The 20,518-nt window shown below is 37.6% G+C and overlaps 1 protein-coding gene across 1 annotated transcript in view; it reads left to right on the top strand.

Moving 5' to 3' along the window:
* BANP (BTG3 associated nuclear protein) overlaps nucleotides 1–20,518 on the top strand; it is a 167,379-nt gene that overhangs the window by 52,414 nt on the left and 94,447 nt on the right. The window contains exon 7 of the mRNA XM_067302383.1: nucleotides 4,913–5,152. Within this exon, the coding sequence (XP_067158484.1) occupies nucleotides 4,913–5,152 (240 nt within the window). The remainder of the gene's footprint in view (nucleotides 1–4,912; nucleotides 5,153–20,518) is intronic.

Genomic DNA, 20,518 nt, shown 5'->3' with positions numbered 1-20,518 from the left:
AGAGGAACGGTCAGCTGTGCTGGGAGATAAAAGAAATGAACTTATTAAGTGGGGAGAGATTTGAAAACAGCAGTGAAAAGCAAACTAGTTCTGGATTCACTGGAATGGAGATAAAGGCAAATTTTCTGATCTCGGGAAAAAAACAGTGAGGAGGAACTAGAAATTTAGATTGTCATTGAAATGAGCTCCTGAGTGCAGAGAGCAAATCAGATAAAAATGTCTTGACTTTAACACTGGAAGTAGAAATGATCAAGAGCCCTTCTATGATATTATAGTATTTGGCATAAAGAAATGCAAGGGAGTACCTTTCCACGTAGCGCACAGTCACAGTTTAACTCCTTTCCAGAGAGTATTTTGGATGCCAGAGTTAAAATGGGTCAACGGGGTGATTAGGCAAATTAATGAAAGAAAAATCAGGGCTACTAAACAAAAAAGGTGTATGTTTAGACTGAGGTACAGATGAGTGTTTATACTTGTTCGTTTTTTCTTTTTTAGTGTGTGTTTGACTGTATGCTTCCTGCCCAGCACTCCCGTGTTGCTTGTCTTTTGGCAGCCTTTAAGGTCTAGAAGAAGCTATACGGCTGCGTAGGGCTGGTTGTATAGTGCCTGGGGGAGAACTGACTTGGTATCTGGCTGTTACAATGTATGTACTAAATAACTTGACTCATCTGGATATTGAATAAAATGCATAAATAATTGTTACAGATGGTGTAAAAGGATGCTAGAGTGCTAGAAGCTTCAAATGTAGCTTTCATCAGTGGTGTCTATGTACTAAATTGGTCAGAGAGAAGAATTTTCATCAAGCTCCACCTGCTTCTCCTTCCAGATTCACGCTCTTCTCTCAAACCACCCCATTTGTTTAGAGCGGTCCTGCCTCCCTCATAACCAGCCCTCTGCTTCCTCTTTTCACTTTTTTTTTTGTTTTTTTTTGTGCCAGTCGCATTGTATTTACTGTATGCAAAGTGACAGATGTCTCGGCAGGTTGATATGAATAATAATACTTTTATATACGATGAAGAGCAATGTAGCTTTTGTGCCCTGATGTCGGTGCATAGATGTTAGTCCCTACCTGTGACACAGCAGAGTCGTGTGCATATGCTTAACATTAGGTATGCAAGTTCCATGTAATGCAAAACGATTATAAAGTCAAGTCCATGAATCTCAGCTTTTGAGGCTTGGGCAATATTGTTTGTATATATTTATGTGGCCTAAAATGTATACGTAGGGGGGAGATGGGCTGAAGGCCGTGTGTGTACATGTAGTAATGGGTGTCTTTTTTTTTTTAGGTGTTATATATGAAATTATATATTTAAGGAAGATGTAGTGTGAAACAAAACAATTATAAAACAACATAATACTTTAGTAATGTTTCACATTCTTAATGCATCTGAAATGTCATTGTATGTTATCATGAATGGGAATTGCTGTTTAAAAAAAAGTCTATCTTCAGTTTTTAAAAAGAAGAACATGGTGTGAGATAAGCAGGAAGGAAACAATAGGAATGAAGAGAAAAACAAAACAAAACCCAGAACACCTAGAGAACCCTCCTTCCGAAACCTGTAAAATCTAAATGAAAAGTTCAGTTTGAACATTCATTTAGTTATCTTTCTAAGCAGTACCAAGACCAGAGAAGAAATATTAGTCATTTATATTAACCTGAGATTTAGATTGCCTCTAAAATTTATAAATAATGTTTGCTATTAGTATTATTATGTGCAGAAAAAAAATAGCTATGTGTTTGGTTTTTTTTAACATTGATTTCAATTTAATTTGGGGGTAAGTGCTAGACTGATTTCTACATTAAGTGCTATAAAATGGTTGAGCAAACTACAAAGTTTTCTTTAACTGCTGGTTAAAGGGATCCTGACATCTTGAGGCAATTCTTTTTCTCGTTTTTGAGTGCTCTGTATCTATTCTGTGTCCTGTATGTACGTTCTATTCAGATGTAAGAGTCTTTGAATAATTTCTTAAGTAGGAGAGAATATTTTGGTGGTTCTATTTTGACAGTACCTATTACTTGCAGGGAATCAGGGGAGGATGGATTGGATAAAGGAAAACTGGTCATTTCAGTGAAGAAATTAAAGTAATGGTATGTTGGGCTCTTCTAAACCACCAATCTCTCATCACATCAGCATTTTGGTACCATTTCCAGATGTCTATCAGTTTGACAGGAAGGATTTCATTTCAAAGACTGCACTCTAATGTAGGGAAATGAAATAACACTGCACATTCAAGCTGGTTTAGTTTGGACTGAATTGAAGAACTGTTGTAAACATTTGAGTAGAAATGTCTAAAAGCCATTGGGAGTTCCACACAGCCATTTTTTCTTTAATGAATTTCATGTTTACCTCTTTGTATTTCTGCTGCAAGATATAGAAGCAGAGGGAGTTTCCTACTGAAGCTTTTAAAGCAGGGTGAAAAACCAAGAGATAAGTTAATGTGGGGCGTGTTTTCATAGGTCAGAATAATAAGATAGTGTCTTTTTCTAGGCTGTTAGCAATAAAAGTACAGTTGCATGTGGTAAAAACAGTATGTTCTGGACTTGGTGCCAGTGAAAAACTGATTATTTTGCAAATGGAAAAAATCTTTGTTTCAGTTCATGTACGTTGATAGCATTTGTTAGACGAGAGCAGATGAACCGTAAATGCAAATAACTTCTGTATCTACTAGTAATTGTTTGAACTGGTACGGCAGTAAAATTTTGATAGGATGTAGAATCATTTATTCAAGCTTGCTAAATTGTTTTTGAAAAACTTGCACATCTATCCAGTGACATCTTTTACTTTGCCAGCTCTATCTTAATTTTTATAGAACAGCCAATTTGTCTTTAGTAACAGAACGTTTCTTTTTCCCAATCATGTTAACCAGACTTGTGGTGAGGCCAGAAACAGTAGCATTCAAACAATTCATAATTAATCTGAACCACCTTATCTTGCAGATGGCACCTGGTATTGTGAGCAGAAAACAGCTAGTGCGCTTTATTACACAGTTCATGGTAAAAAGTAAGGTACAAGTAAAAGCCTAAAAGAATTCATGTGTATAAAAATATATATATATATTCAGAACAGGGCATTAAGTTCAGATTTCAGTAGAAAAATAAGCTCGAGGTACTAGCTGTTATATATATCAGCGCTAATTTTTTTTTCTTACAGATTATTATAGTTGATTATCTGGTATTTGTAATGCTATATCAATATTGCATAATCTAACAGTTCTTCACACTGTCATTCATTGCAATAAACTTGTGTCTGTTATACACAGTGTCACTCAACCCAAAGGTCATGTCAGAAAAGTGTTCTTTACTGTTTGAGTTGCTTATATATGTTACATTTTATTGCATACTTTTGACTTATAGTCTAGTAAAACACAGGCTGCTTAACCAATGCCAGTACTTGAAAATGAAGGTTAATACTGCTGCTTACGCAGAGGTCCTGTCCTGTTCAATATGAAAAGTGCTCATCCATCCGAACTCTGTTATTCTATTGTGCAAACAGAATGATTAGGAAAAACAGGAATTTGTGACTTGGCATATACCATAAAGTTCCATTACATAGGCATTTCTTCAAAGATAAATCATATATTTGAAAGAGTCCTTCTCTCCCCCCCACTTTTTTTTAACCATTCTGAAGGTATGTGAAACAAGCAATAAAATTCCAGTTTCGAAGGTCTGAGTGACTCCTAAGTCAGGAGGCTTTGTGTTTTCGCTCCAGAAAGCTGAGCAAACATAGAAACCAAATGCAAATGGTCTGTGTCAGTCAACATTGAAATAGTAGACTGAACATTGTTCTTTCCAGTTCCTATTAGCCTTGTAAAGATTTGTATTGGAAATTTCATTTTATCTGGAATGAGACTCTCATCCAAAGTCCTGTATGGCGTCCTCCACTGTTTGTGACTGGTCTCCCTTCTGAGCTCTGTTCAAGGTTCTGGTTAGCCTTGAATCCACAGACTTTTGGTACTGCCAGAAAAGATGAGTTTCCATTGAGGGCTTAGTAATTCTCGTCTTAAAATGAGTCTTTTTTTTTTCCCAAAGTGAGAGGCTGGAGCAAAGTCAAAGATCTTCTGGAGATGCACACACACATATTAATATATGTGTGTGTGTGTGTGTGTGTGTGTGTGTGTGTGTGTGTATATATATATATATATATATAGGCTAGGTATAGTTCTGGCAGCCAGTAAAATTAAGATATATTCTGCTGCTAATGATCTCATCCTTGACTAGAAGGGAAGATATACTTGGGGCTGTTCCTTTGGTAAATAATGTGCTTAGGATGTATTGTAGGTTAGTGGTCAGAAAACTTGAAGCAAAACAAGATATTGATTGGGATTTTTGGCTATGTTTTGAATGATTGTCACTGATAAAGATGATATTTCTGTAAGTAATCAAATAAGTTACTACTCAGCATTAATTACAATTTCTTAAATTATTCATAATCTTGCTTAGATTCATTTTAATCTGATGCTTATGGGGGAAAAATGTGATTCAGAACTGTTTGGTGAAATATAGCTCTACCATGAGTTATGGGGTTGTGCTAATCTTCATTTTTAGAGGCTGACTAAACTTGTCATACAATAAGAACATTTTTAATAAATGATGCTCTTTCAGTCGTTGGCCTTTAGTACGTGACACTTTAAAAAGATACCTGGTTTAGAGTTAGACATCTGGACTAATTCCACCGGTTCCTCATGTAGGCCAGAACATAGCTGTTAATGGTAATAACGTTTGGTCGCTATTGATGTGGGTTTGAGAAGAACTGTTTTGAGCTTATCGATCATTCTGAATTTGAAAGATGCTTATGGAGGCTATGAAGAAAATTGGAAGAGCTCATGATATCTTAAGAAATTTTAAATATAACTTGAACCTGACTGTTTCATTCTGTGCCACGATTAGAATTTCCACAATCTCTGTTTTTAGAGGATTACCCCAATGGGACGTGGCTTGGAGATGAAAATAATCCTGAAATGCGGGTCCGTTGCCCCATCACCCCTGCTGACATGCTGCACATCAGCACGAACTGCCGCACAGCCGAGAAGATGGCACTGACGTTGCTGGATTATCTCTTCCATCGGGAAATTCAGGCCATCTCCAACCTTTCAGGCCAGGGGAAGCATGGGAAGAAGCAGCTTGATCCTCTCATGATTTATGGAATTCGCTGTGAGTATAATACTGGAACTTCTGAACTTATACTGTGTAGACAAGGCAGGAACTGTCTGCTGCTTGGGGTCTGTCTATGCATGATTTAGTGAAGCTGTCATACTGGGGAGGAACCTCTCTCCCTCCCCCCGTCCCCTTCCCCCTCAAAAAAACCCACTGATAATAGGCTATATATTATATGAATAAACTGGTGAATTGTACTGTATATGCATGACCTGTGAGCTGTTATTCCTGTTACATTCTTTTGACTCCATGACTTCATTTCATCCACATCTTGCTCTCCTAATAAGCCCTGCAATTATCTAATTGTATTTTGGACCTCATACTGTTGGATATTGATTGCTCCCAAAAGAAATGAAATGAAAATGGGTCCCAAGGTGCTGATCTGAAGGCCATCTCTCTATCCTTGAAATAGGAGTAGTTGCCTGGTGATCCCATTTTGCTTCCTACAGGAACATTATTCAAATATAAATGCAAATATACTAACATGCAGGTTACCCTGAATAATTCCTCTTTCACTTTCTCATCATTTTTCTAATTATGTTGTTAAAGATAATTAAAATATTTTCATTGAAGCAGGTCTGAAGGGGTGGAAATTTGTTCTAGGTATGTACTGTATATAATAATTGTGAATAATTGTGATAATTCACAAGCTTTACTGTTTTTCTAATATCTGTGTTTTGAAATGTTATGCTGCTTTAAAATGCAAGTATACCTTTAAAAAATTTTTTTAATTACACTTGTGACAGACACTTATCCTATATATTACCGTGTTCTTTATGGGTTTTTAATTTAGGAGTTGCTATAAGCTTTCCAATATGATAGGAGTCAAATTGCTGTTCTCTCTGATGACAAACTAAATTAATTCTGGGATGAGAAAAGTTAAAAGCAGGCTCAGAAATGCGTTTCCTACGCTAACGTATGTCTTGCAGTGAGATCTGATCCCATTTAAAGTGCAATGGAAGTCTTGTATTTTCCCTCTGAGAAGTACTCTCTACTTTGCAGCTCCTGCCTGTTTTAAATGGGACTATTTTAGATGGGGCTACTGAACATGTGTGGCTCCAAAGGACATAAATATATCCTCTGTGAGAGTATTTAAATGCCTGCACATCCTAAAAGGAGCTGGACTAAAAATTTCTGGTGGTTTTGATGCTCGTTCTATCAGAAGTCCTTGACATCACTAGCAGCAAAGGTGGACAATTATTATGTTAGAAGATCCATGATTTGGGTAGAGGCACACGGCAGTAGTCCAGCAGAAAGGTGTGGTCAGTTTGTGGAAAGTAAGTGCAAACAATGCTGCTTCCTTTCCTTCGCAGTGGGCGGAAGCCTGGTGATATGGAATGGGAACACAGAGGAGTGTGGCTCCTGTTAGACTTTTCGTTTCATGGCTGTTTCCATAAATTCTCTCCTGTGGTTTGCAGAAGAATATTAATGGGGGATATTTTGAATTAATGCTTAAATTCTGAGTTTACTTTTAAGCTCATGAAAACATTGAATGCAACATTTATAATTTTGGAATTGTACTTAATTATCTCATAATTGCAGTTAGGATACATTTTGTAAGAATAAGGTATGTATTGTTGTTGCAGTTGCCAGACAGATGTTTTGTTAGCTTTTATTTATGAAGGAATGCTAGTGGACTGGTTTAATTTAGCTTGTTGCAGATATTCACCAGAAGTACCTCAATCTTGAAATCTGAGTGTGGATTTCTTTGCAGCTATCGGTTGCAACCACACCAAGTGTACCAGGTATCTAACTGAGGAATATTACGTTGGCTAAAATGGAACAAATAATAAAATGAAGTAAATAAAGCATTTAAGTATTGTTGAAATGTTCAAAACAATATGGTCTTGGATCTCAGTTTTTTTTATTTTCCATTTGTGTGTATTACTTCAAAAGACTTGTTGTTAAAGGTGAGATGGAAGAAATTGGCAATCTGTAGTGAAGGAGAGATTAAGTATCATAATGCCTGTGGGTTCATAACGGGAATGCACAGGATGCTAAGGTAATAGTATCTGTCCCAGCGTGCTCAAGTCTTTTGGATGTTAAAGCTATTTTGCAGCAATGAGCAGATGTTGCTTACACTGGCAGTGCAATTTTTGCCAATTTAAAAGGAATCAAACGTGTTTCTGATGTAAAAATGTAGTAGTCATAGCCCCTAGTTATGAGTGAAGAAGATTCTGGACTTAAGCATCTTGCTCTGATACTGTAGCTTCTAGTAGGGGATTCCTTGGCGAATAGTTTGAGGACAGCCAAGCTCGTTCCATGTACTGTGGCGGAAATGTCTTCCAGCAAAGCGGATAGGCAAAGGCCTCCCAAACGCCCAAGCGTCTGGTGCAAGTCTACAGCTCTTTGCTGTGCGTTCTGTCTAGAGGTAACAGAAATTTAAATGTTGATGTGGAATGGAGTTAAGAGCAAATGTAAGAACAAACAGCTTTACTCATTGAGCTAGATTTTTATGTGGCAATAGATCTCGGTCTTAAAACATGGGCTATGTTCACACCTTATGTAGGTCTCCAGTGGATTAGTACAGTGGGAATAACTTGTTATACTAAAGTATATTGTATGCAATTGCCAATTTGAAATGCTTAGGAACATAGCCAGACAGAGCTGATTTTGATTGGCGTTTGAGGGATCTGATGTTTTGTTTTTATACTTCTGCTGGGCAATATGTTTGATAGTTACAGGGAAAAAATTGTGACGAATATTTGGTGGTCAATCTGCTGTCCTTTCTTTACGCAGAACTGAGTTGAGGAAATATCAGTCCCATTGACCTGCTTTCATTTCTCGTAACTTGCTATCTATCACAGGGGAATTAATAGGCAAAAGTAACCCCATTCCATTTGCTGCATTATCCCAATTTTTGTCTCAATGCATACTTAACCAATGAATACTGCAACCAATTAAGTATATATTTTTAAGGGAGATTATGATCTGAGGAATTTTGATTCCCAAAACCTTTTTATCTATTGATCTCGTCAATGTATGTGATTATTACAGGAAATACCTTGTTCCTATAGTGTTTTTAAAAGCCTGGATAGCTTTTGCAGAAAATAGATTTTTAAAAGCATGAAAAAGTAGATAGCCTTCTCCTTCCTCCTTTGTCACAATTTTAAAGCAAGGCACTAGCAACCCCTCCCTCCATACAATCTAAAATCTGTGTGCACAAATCAGATGACTGAGTTCATAAATGCTTGTGTAGGAAGAACAGGTTTTTGAAAATATGAAAAGGGAGAAGGAACATAATCACGTGACTGAATGCTGAAGCTAGGGATTATGCAATTTATATGTAGCATTCTGACCCTGAAGAAATAGGATTATAGAATTTGGATTTGCACTTCCACTAGTGTAAGCAGCAGTGGCTCTAAGCAGCAGCATTCTGCACAGTGGGCCCAGGAACGACTGGTTTTGTGTCTTTGATGCCAGAAGCACAGTGCCAAAGGTTTGGGATCCAGGTTTGGGATCTGGAATACATCTTTATTTCTTCTGCCCATTGGGTAGTGTGTTGCTTTTGTTAGGGAGCTAATCCATAATAAACCGGGGATTGTGTATGCCTTCGGAAAACACTTTGCCCCATGTGAACCTGTCCACAGGTATCTGTTTGCTTTGGGCACCTAAGTATTAATGGTTATCAAGATTTGCAGTCAATAAGAAGAATAAAATCCTACAGGAACAAATGCAGAAAATTCAAGTAAACTTTACCGTGAAGAGAATTTAATAGTAACAACTCTGGTCCAGAAGTGGTGATTTCATGTAATGAGCTAGTATATCATCACTACTAATAATTGAATTGAAATGAAATTTGATTTCAGTAGCTTGTTTATGGATTTGCTATAATGTGAGTTGTCATATGGATGACAGCACATCTGTAATGACTCATCAGCTTCAAGGATGAAATCCTGGCCGCGCTCAGTTCAGTGACAGCACTCCCACCGAGTCTGGCTGTGCCACAATTTCATCCCTGCTATTTATCCGAGTGGTACTGAGAAGAGCCCTGCCATGCTGTGTCCGCTTAGCTTTACCAGTCCATAGGCCATCTGGTTTTTATTGATGATGTACTGCTCCATAAAATCTCCCAAAGACTGAAGCGTGGCGCTAGTATGGGAACTAAATTGCGTTGTTGTCCTAACAATGTGGTTTGCTTCTGCTCTGAGCAGTAATACTCTGATGCGTTATGTTGAACCTAAATGAGAATCTAATGTCAGCCTTGCATTTGCTAATCGTAGCTAGGAAAGCTCAGCCAATGTAGATTTTATTTTTCCTTTTGTTTCAGGTTTCTTCTTAAAGTTTTGTCAGTGAAAATATATTCCTTTCTTTCTTTTTCTAGGAAAAAAAGAAAACACTAACCAAATCTGTATTTAATAGAGATTATTTTGAATAATATGCAGAAGCTATAGAAAATGGAGAGATGTATGTTTATTAAAAATTCTTGATATACTGCATAAGGTCTACCACAAGAGAGAGATGAAAGTTTATATTTGGAAGTATACGTTTTCATTTGTGGTATAAATTTGCTTGTGGGGTGGCAGTGGTATTGAAGAGTTTTTGGGCAAGAAACCAAAATGACTTAAACACAACATATGTCATTAAATAGCTCATTACTTTAACCCTAGAAAAAATGTAGAGATTTTTCTGGTGAAATATGATATAAGAACATCAGCAGTTATAATTTTCTTTGTGTAACAAAAAATACAGATTTAGCTCTATTGAGGTTTTATAGCAGTATCCACAAATGAGCTTGAAAAAATAATTTTCCAAATTCAGAATGTTGCATGTAGAAGAAACTTTATAAAATGAAAGGTGATTTTACCTATGGTCTTGGAAAAATAGCATAGGAAAAAGTATTACCTGAAAATGTCTTATGACAAAAATCTGATTTTCAGCTATGTGGTAAATGATGCATTTTCTGTTTCACTTGCTGCATAACCTTTTTTTTAAACACAATTAAAATAGAATAGAAAGAAATTGATAATCAGAGTTTAGTATTTCTGTTGTGTCATAATATTGCTTCCAGTAAAGATGGGAACATCTTTTTTTCCCCGATTAGTTGAAAGCAATTTTAATACACTGTTTGACAGAAGAATGAACCATAGCTGCACTCTCTTCAGAGGGGCAGTTCCAACAGAACTGAGCACTACGCTGCTCTACAAAATTCATTAACACGGAACTACTTAAGCTGGAGAGCCAGACCACCCACATTTGCTTAATAGGAAACATATTTGACTCCCGCTTGGTTGTGTAACGTATGCCGGTTTGCTCAGTGCGTGTGTATATGCTCTTTCATGCACCTAACCCAAACAGCATGCAAGTTGGGCCAGTTTAAGCAGCTTGCAACTTGTCATGTAAAATACGCTGATCACAGTAATTCACTATTGTTTCAGCGTCTCATTTGCTTTTTATGAAGATTTTGATTTTAATAACGCTGCAGGTTGAACGACAAAAATACCACAGTTTTGTTCCTTAAGCATCATCAAGCTTTTAAATATTGGAGGAAGGTTAATAAATTGCATCTCATGGGCAAACTGTTAGCTCTAATATTTCTCACTGCATAGCTCTAATAGTTCTCGCCACTGGGTCTGTTTTATGAGATGTTGCAGACTGTTGCCATTATGTAGAAAGTTTTGTATAAAATTACAATTCCTGAAAGCATACACTATAAATATGAACCGTATTCAGTCTTTTTTGTTTTTTTTGCATTTTTCCACTTTAAAAAGCCTTTTTTATTTGTGTAGCTCTATGCATTATACCCATTTTTTTCTTTTTATCCCCTTCTGTCCTTCCTAATCTTTGTATACCTTTGCACCCTTTTTGTCTCTTCATTTCCTGTTTATAGCTCTGGCCTTAATGTATGTCTCGTTTCTGCATATCGTACTACTCGCTGCCTGACAGTCTGTCAGCACTTTAAAACACTGTTGCGCCTAGTAGAAACAGATATCTGTGAGTCTTGGTTACAGCAATTGGAGACGTGCATCTAGACCTTGGCTTCCATCAGAATGCTGGAGCACTTGAAGAAAAATTCAAACTTTTTTTTAGTTGACATGTTGTCCTATATATTTAATATTTTAAGCTGTATATTCAGCACTAGAAATTGATGGATTTTTGTAGCTTAAGTCAGATTGTTGCAACTGCATTGGTAATTGTAGTTTCAGTCCCCCCCTTTGGTAGACCCACTAACTTAAGTATCAGTCATGGTCTGGATACTCTGGAGCTTTGTTGGAGGGGAGGGACTGGGTTAGTGGTAGGGCTCTGGCTCGTAATCTGTTGAGGATCCCTGATGTTTGCTGTTTAACACATGCTTCTGTTTGTTATATAGGACATCCACTAATCTTTCAAGCCATAGCAGTCTGACGAGAAGTTGTGTGGTTTATATCTGCTTGAGTGAGCTAATCTTGTGGTAGCTGGAAATACTTTTCACCAATGTTTTCTTCTCCTAGTAATAAATACCATAGACCATAGCTGTTTGGAAATATAAATTTGGTTCAGCATGTCTCTTTGAGAACTGTGGCGTTATCAGGTGCGATAGTGCATTTCTCCTTAAATGCCAGGTCTTGGCTAAGAGGTAGGACAATACTTGATTTTACATGTTGGAGGGTTGAACATAAACAGACAGTGGTTTGCGCAAATTTGCAACATTGTGCTTGTGGCGGATTGAAGAGTTGAATTAGGTTCTCCCGAGCTGAGTGCTATTCAAAACCTCTACTCTTAAATCTTATCAGGTGAAGCACCTCTATCTGACAATCTCAGGAAAGCTGCGTTACTCTTCATTCTGGAGCCCATGAGAGTCGTAGCTGTTGGGGAGAAAACTCGAGAGGAGAGGAAGGAGCATTTGCAGAAGTGTTGGGCTCTAATACTCAAGAAGAGAGTGAGAAGCAAACAAGTCTGAGAGCTCGGCACATCCTTAAATGGAAAGAGGAGGAAAAAATATTTGTTGTGTTTTTTCTCATTTGTGTTTTCTTTTCCCCCCATTTTTTTTCCTTTTTTTTTTTTTGTACAGCACCTTCAGGAATGGCTTTGATGCAGCAATGCTGCCTTTTGCAAACATGTCTTCCTCACGGAGCTGCAAAAGTCTGGCTTCAGTTCCAAATGGCTTCTCCTTTGTGAATCAATTAAAAGCTGCCACATGGAGGGCAGCGATAACCTCTTTTGGGGCTAGGCAAGAAGATAATAGGAGAACCCGTTGAGTTTATCTCAGCACCACAGTTCTCATAAATAGCATCAGTGCTGGCGCTCGCTTACTGACTTTATATAAGCACTATAATTTAGCGCTGGCTGTTTTTCTCTTCCTTCCTGGGTACTTATGTACATTTCAATTGCTTTCCTGGCCAGTTACTGTTTCATAAACTGAAATAAAGGCCGCAATTTTGGGGAATAAAATAAATTATTGGCAGGGTGTTTTCTCTCTCCTCTCACACTTCCCTTGTTGTTCTTCCATTTATAAAAGTGATGAATTTAATTTTCCATTCGCGAACTTAAGCAACTGTTTAGCCTGTCAGGGACAATCCTGTTTGTATGCAAGCTGATCGCGCACGATGTGCTGTCAAGCATCTCAGAGTTCATAGGCACCAGAGAAAGACGAAACCTAACGCATTAGGTCACTTGGACCATCTCTTTCCAGCCCATGCATGATTATTCCATCCTGTCTATACTTTTCTGCTTTAGCCAGACTTATTTAAAATAGCACTGAAGCGCCCTAGTCCTCGCTTCTTGAGAGGAGCTAGCAGCATCCCAGTTAATCAGTGAACATAAAAGTAGTTTCTTCCGTGATTTTAAGTGTTGCTTCAGGAGTGTATAAGATCAGCTTAAATACAAAAGGGGTGGACTGAGTAATTTCTAAGAAAGGTGTGCTCCTTGAGAGTTAACTGATACAAGCATGATAACTTAGCTGAAATGAATGAGTGCTATTTTTTTTCTAATGGCAATCAAGAAAGTCTTACATGGATTTCAAAAGTCATTACATATTCACTTATTAAAAAACCCAAACCCTGATGTGAGGGAGAGCAGTGTTGGACCATTTATAATTAGTGTTGTGTGTGGTGTCCAAGGATCTCCCTTATCAATACCGTGAATCTATCCAAGTTATGAAGTTACAAGTGAAATGGAAGACTGTTTGTATCAGTTGTTCTAATCACTATTTTCTTTGGCCTAATTCCTCTGTACATGGACCTTTTCCAGTGTTATGACTGTCTGCAGGATAGTTACTACAGTGACGGAGTAGTGTTGTCGCTGTAGGGTCTGATTCGGAAAGACGCTGAGCTGGTGGTTACCCAGCATCACTCAGACTCAGTCCCTGTGTAAACAAGTGTCCTAACTAACCTTCGGTGGACTCCAGGCAGCGTACGTTTTCTTCACTATCAGAGGTCTATAAATGACAGAACTGGACTGGACTTTCATGGTGGGGTTTTGGAAGACATAAATAGTCTAAGAAGTATTTGATCCTTGTCATTCTGGGAGGAGAAGCAGCTTGGCCACCAAACAGACTGATCAATGCAAAAGCTGATGTATGTTCATCTGGAAAATGCATTGCCAATTTGAAGAAAGCTATGATTTCATAAAATCTCGTAAATGGAATTCCAGAAAGTTGCATAGCTTTTTTTTTTCTGGCTTTGAACTTTCTTTTCTTTATTTTGCAAGGGTTAAAAGAAAATGGAGCGAGGAGATGCCTCAAGCTGACTGCGAGTAAAATGTAAATAAATTCCCGCAGCGTTCAGGTTTCTGTCATGCCAGTCCTTTCCAAACCCACAAGCTCCTTCGGAAGGGGAGAAATTTTCGTTGTTGATTCATGAGTGAGTTTTTCTTGGCGGCACGTGTGGTGGTGTTTGCCATCCAGATGGGATGCGGAGGCACTGTGGTGAGGGCTTATGTAACGGGACGTCTCGGGAAGGGGGGGTTTAAAGTGACAACCCGCATTTTTCCATCAGCTCTGCTGCAGGTTTTGTCAGATTAAATTGTGCTGCTGTCTAAAAGAGGAACATAGCTGTTTAGTCCATTTCTCTTCAAAGTTTTGGATATCAAAAATGGCCCGATGTGTGATTATTGGCAGCAGCTCCTTAAAATCAGAAGCATTTCCATCAAGCATTATTGTTTCAATTTAGGTGGTTCCATTTGTTTTGAACATCAGGCTTTGATTTCAAGCACTAAGTCAATCCCTTGGCAATAAACGCATCATATATTTAGATACGTTTTGTTCCAAAGAGAGTGACATCTGATAAACCTCGTGGAACGGTTTCTTCCTAGAGAACGAGTGAAAGAAGCAGTAAGATCTTTACTTGCTCAGGCTGATCATAAATGAATGCTCTGACATTTCTAATGTGCAAAACCAGAAGGCAGGCTTAATTAAAGAATTAAAAGCACCGTCTCCTGTATGTGCATTTTTATTATGCGGAAAGAAGGTAATGGTTATCATGGGAGCATTAGAACTTTTATTTAGGAGATTATTTGTGGCAGGGTAAGTCAAATAAGCGTTGGAGTCTTTTAGGTCCTAATCTTTTTAAAAGCCATTTCAGATGAAAACACTTGTGTAGTTTATATGGAATGCTGCCATTGCAACTTTTAGCTGTTTAGCTATAGCTATATGAAATATGCAATTTTGCTTTCATACTGGGATGCAAACGTTGCATGAATATATATATATTTTTTTGGGGGGGGGGGGAGGAAATGAAACACATCTTTTGTCTTTTTTGGAGGTATCTTATTCTGTTTGCTGTGCCCTTTTGGATTTGCAAGATGTTTTTCAGAGCAACGAATGCATTATCTTTAAAAATGGAAAGAAAAAAAAAAAACCCTGTCAGAAGTAAATTGTCATTTATCCATTATCATCCTAGTGGGGTGCCTTTCACGTAAATTGGGAGTAGTAGCAAGGCTGTAGGAGATAACATGAAGTTCCCAAGTCTCTTCTCTTTTCAGAGTATAAAACCTCGGGTTTGATTTGGAATTATTTTCTTGTGGGGTTGATTGATTTGTTTAATGAGTTCGAAACACTTCGTATTCTTGATAATTATATGCTGGTTATTAAGTGGTTACATATATCCAGCTGTTGGTATTCTGCCACCATCAGAGGAATATGATCAAAAGATCCCTAGGGGAATGGTTTAAAGCTGCTACTGTAACATGCCACATGGAAATCGCTTCAATCAAAGTGTGCAACCATGAACATCAAAAATATTCTGTTTGCATAGTGATTAATTCTTCTACTGATATTTCACAGCGTATCTCTAGTTCTACAGTTCTGCTAACCTTTTGTAGCACTTGGCACGTCCTGCAAGGGAGTCAGAGATTGAGCAAACATACACATACATGGATAAAAATGCTGTCATTTCTTGCCAACATCATAAATTTGTCACTCCACTAGATGGCATGATTTGCATACTTACTGGCTCTCTAAGAAGGAGTCAAAACAGGTTCTACCATTGATTAAATAGATGAAAATAGACCAGTTGGTTTTCAGGAAAGGTGGTAAGGTGTGCCCGAATGTAGGAGTTCTTCTATTTTAGGAAAGGATACATTTGGGGGGATTTTGGAGATGCTAAATACTATTTAATTTTATTTTTGTTTTTGAATCTTCTGATAGGGTCCTGTAGACCTGTGCAGGTCCTTTTAACTGTAAATCAAGAGTGTTAATAATAAATTTTAATTTCATGTTTCTACTGGTTCTACAGTTCATTCTGGCAAATATTCTAAATAAGTATTAATAAAATAATAAGTATTCTAACAAATTAAATTTTAATAAACATTAAAAGGTAAGTATTCTGACATATGGAAACTAGTAGATAACTTTTATGCTTAACTAGTTTTTTTTCCTATTGACTGCTGTTTCTGGCTGCTTTAATATATTAATATGTGCCTGCATGAGCATCTTGCAGCACCAGCATTTTGAACTCTAAGTCACTCTTTTGAGGAACATATTACATTGCCAGCATGAAATCTGAGTCAGATCTACACCTAAGTATCAAGAAGGTGCTTTCTTTTCTCATGTAAGAGTTTTGTTTCAAAATGCTTTAAAATCTTTTAAAATATAAGCCATCCTAACCGTGTTTTACAGAGGGAATGGAGAAAGAGAAACCCCATGCCTTTCTTTTGGGGTTATGCTGATTTCTCATAACTTTATTATTATTATTATTATTTTATTATTATTATTATTATTATGCCTGTGTTTGAGACCAAGTATTCTACCTGAAGCAGAAAGACTTCTACCAATAACTTGAATGGTCTCTTGCAGTAGGCCTGTGATCTGGTATGCTTGAGAGAAATGCCACAGCTCCCAAAAAATGGGGTTACAGCTGTCTGTCTGCATCCAGCAAATTGCAGGATTCGCAGCCTCAGATTGACAAAGAAAATTGTAATGAATGAAACAGTGAATGTTTCACTATCACTTATGTCTCTTAGTTGAGACATGACCATATGTGCAAACACTTTTTGTGCTGTTTGGTAGATTTTTAAAGAAAATTGATTTCTGAAATGTCGTCTTGATATAATAGCATAATTTGACATTACTCATGAAAACTTTTGTGTCTGATCTTCCAAATGATTTTGTGTTCTAGTTGCATAGCATTGTAATTAACTTTCTGTAAATAGTTACTGATTGTAGTTTAATGTTTCATCTGGCTTTTTTAATGCTGTTACATTAAAATGCACCCTTTTGATCCCAGGAAGTGTTCCTACCAGCCAGATATTTAATTTGAAATTAATTTAACTTGGCTTAGTTTTGGGAGCTGAGATGAGAAAACATGGCTTCAAATTGTTGTTTTTTTGAAATAGCTAAAATATGCTGTTTCTATGTATATTAGAAAGGAGATTTTCATTATAAAAGGCAAGTGATGAGTAATAAGATGCTACCTTAACCTGTCCGATGGTTGAACTGGAGGGGTTGTATGGTAGCCATAGAGTCTGGAGCAGATGGTGTAGTGGTAATTATAAGATCTGTTTTACTGGGTTTTTGGGGAGTGGGAATGGGACACTGTTAGGCCGACAGTTCTGTCTACAAGACTTCAGGGCTATAGCCCCACTTCTATCCACTTATCTTGTTAAAAGAAATGGAAATGTAATATTTAGAGTTTGGTTCCTTAATGGGCTGGCATGTACATTTGCCTAACTCCCGCATCATGACGGCATCTGGAAGCCAGCAGAATTATGCTGAGCAATATACTCCTGGAAAGACCATAATTTTCAGTGTGCCTGTAGTTAGTCGCTATTCCACAAATTGTCTAATGACATGCTTACGCTGAAGACCACTGACTACATGGAGATTTTTCACATCTGGAGTGTTTACTTCAAACTTGCTTGCTTTTTGACTTGTGTCCTTAATGATATTTGTGAGTTTATTTCTGAATTTCCTTCCTCTCTTGTCAAGCTAGATACCATTTTCTTACTGTAGAGAAACAATTTCTGGGTATTTGTTGTAAATCAGTTGTTGTAAAGTTAGCAATTCTGTGTTTTCCCATAAAGTTGCCTAAAATAAGACTCCTCATTTGTTCTGTAGTGCACAGTTGAGGTCTTACTGTCCAGTAAAATGGAAGGGGATTTGATTAACATGTAACTTTTAGGTTTATATATTGTTATAAATTAGTTCAAGAGTTGAATAAAATAATCCATTTTCCATGGGATTTTATTTGCAGGATTCCCTTAAGCAATATCTCTTGTACCCAGGAAAACAACGCTTTTCTTCTAAAGTGACAATTAGAATTTTCTTGAAAAAGTGCAAATTTCTTCAGCATTCGTAATGTTTGATTTTACTATGCTACAGTGTAAATTATTGTGGTTGCTGACACAGGTTTAGTAAATCCATCTTTAGATATACGGAGTAGAGGAGGATATCGGTGGTGTTGGAGGCTGTTGGTACGTATCCCCTAAATCCAGCCGGTGTTGTCGAGTGTGCGCACTGCAGTCTCTAATGCCCTGTGAATTTAGAGGTGTTTGAAAGGTGCAGTAGTTAAGCAGAGGAACTGTAGGAGTGAAATGGAAACAGAGTGATTGTTTGGTAGCGGTATTTTCCTTCCCTCCTCCCTCACTCCCCATCTCTAAGAGCTCCCCCCTTCCCCCCCCCCCCCCCCCCCAAATCTCTTTTGGGCTGTTGCTTAGCCTGCCAACGAGAACGATGTTATGGAAAGTGACTGTCCGCTGACAGGCGCGATGACGCGTGTGGCGTTGGAAACGCTGCCAGAGCGCTGCCACCTCCCCGAGCGAGCGTGGCGGGCAAGGCTGCCGCGGCCGCGCCGCTTCGCCTCCCAGCCGCAGCGCTCCTGGTTTACGGAGGGAGCCGGCCTTCCGGCTGCGCGCGGGATGCAAGAAACCTCCCCCCCCCCAAACTGTCAAATGAGTAAACAATTACTCTTTTTAAAATTGTTTCAATGTGGTCAAATGCATGACCGTAATTACATTTGAAGAACTGAAGCCTGAAGGCAAGAAATCAACTTCAGAGGTGCTTAATTTTTTTCTCCGTTGTTCAAATATTTAGTACAGCAGATTTTGTTGTCATACGTTATTAGTTTAATAAAAAGAACTCCAAATGTATGACCCTTACATAAAAAAATGTGTTTTGCTAGCCAAAACCCCAAATAATCACCCCTCTTCATGATTTTGTGCAGGCAAAATCTTAAGCTCTTGTTTTTTCATAATATCCGTTATATTCTTGCGAGTTAAAAAAATCGTTCCGCTTAGATTTTGAATTTGGAATGTGATGTCCTCTTGCTTTTTCTCTAAACTTTAAAATAAAGTTGAACTTGAAAATAGAAAGAACGCTTAACCAAATCTGTGTGTTACATGTCAATCTAAATACACATGTATTTTATATGTGTCTATTGAATTCTCTGGGGTAACATGTTTTCTAGTCTTTTAAAACATAACCATAACAAAGAGAAAGTCTGCGCCGTCTGAGAATAAAGGGCAGCAAAGGGAACTCTGCCAAGCCCCTGAAAATAATGATGATTTACCTTTAATTTTCTAGAGAAATCATGTATTCACAGTAAATGGGAAGCAGCACAGTCCAGCAATATCTAAGGTCACCCTAATATCAATATTAATGTAAGCTGTTGGTGTGAAGTTTGGTTTTTTTTAGGGGGCTGGTTTTGAATGTCATATCAAGACAGAATATTTCATGTCTGGTTTTGTAACTACAAATGTCTTCTCATCCTCCTCAGTTTCTTCTTAATTAGATTTCTTTACAACTTTGTGTTTTTGGTGGATTGCTTTGTCTGCTGACAGACTTCTGACCTTTAAAGAAAGAGAGGATTACTTTCTCGTGAATATTGTTTTCATGGGCTTCTTTTTTTTTGTTAGCTCTGTTTTTAAAAAAAACAAACCATCTTCTTCCATATATCATGCATTAGATGTCCCAAAAGTTTGGGAGTATATAGCCGTTTCAGACATCATTGCTGCTGATCTATGCATTCATATCAGACCATCTTCTCTGTGTTTCCAAGCTCAGCTGTTTTCTTTGAACCACAAACAGAAAGTGCACAGGAAGCTTTTGAGACCTTATTGTGTCATTGTTCAGCTTAGTTTTAGATGAACTTTAGCAAAAAGGTAGCCAGAACTAGCACTGTTTCTAATCTAGGGCTTAGCGGGGAAAACTTAGTAAGAGACACCTGTTGGCTTTTAAAGATTTATTTAATTTTCCGGAAGGACACATGCCTTTTTCCTAAGCTCTTGCTTGATAAGATTTGACTATTGGTTCTTGCGCTTTGCTGCAAAAAAGGTTTGCAAACCAAGGATCAATGATATCCTCTCTGTGCACTTCAGAATACCCGGTCTCTCTATGAATTCTTCGTGCAGACATCTCTGTCTCCCAAGCTGCCGCTGGTATTTTCCGGTTTGTGGAAATTCACTTGAGCTCTTGCAATTTATTAAATAACTGAGCTATTTTAATTCTCTGGTGTATTTTTCATAAAGAACTTTGTTTAGGAAGTGAGGTTCCCAAAGAAAGCAAATGTTGGACCCTTAATGTTTAAAAACAAGTACATGCTTTGTTTTGAGTATTACCGGCAACCATCCGTTGTCCTAGATAAAGAGATCTTCTAAAAACACATTTAGCCATCCGTAGATGATCTGAATTCTTTACTTCACTGTTCTTGTATAAATGCATTTATCTTCCAAAATACTTTGTCTTTTTGCCAAAGTGCCGAATTATATTGCTGGATGTATTTTAATGTGTTTTTAACAGAGCTGTTACGTGGCTCATAGATACCGTGCTGCTTATACATTATAATGCTTCGTGCTACTTTTGACTAAAAAATGTTCTGGAAAAGTTGAATCTGTTTATACTGAAGTATTTCTGTCTTTTCTAATGTAGACTTCCCCAAGTTAGAAGTCTCACTTGCAATATCTTCTTCCCTTTCTAGCCTTTTTTTGCCATATGACATATTCAGAATGAGA

The sequence above is a fragment of the Apteryx mantelli genome, chromosome 10, assembly GCF_036417845.1.
Source record: "Apteryx mantelli isolate bAptMan1 chromosome 10, bAptMan1.hap1, whole genome shotgun sequence".
Taxonomy (NCBI): domain Eukaryota; kingdom Metazoa; phylum Chordata; class Aves; order Apterygiformes; family Apterygidae; genus Apteryx; species Apteryx mantelli.
The sequence above is the reverse complement of the archived record's forward strand: the minus strand, read 5'-3'. Positions and strand labels throughout refer to the sequence as shown.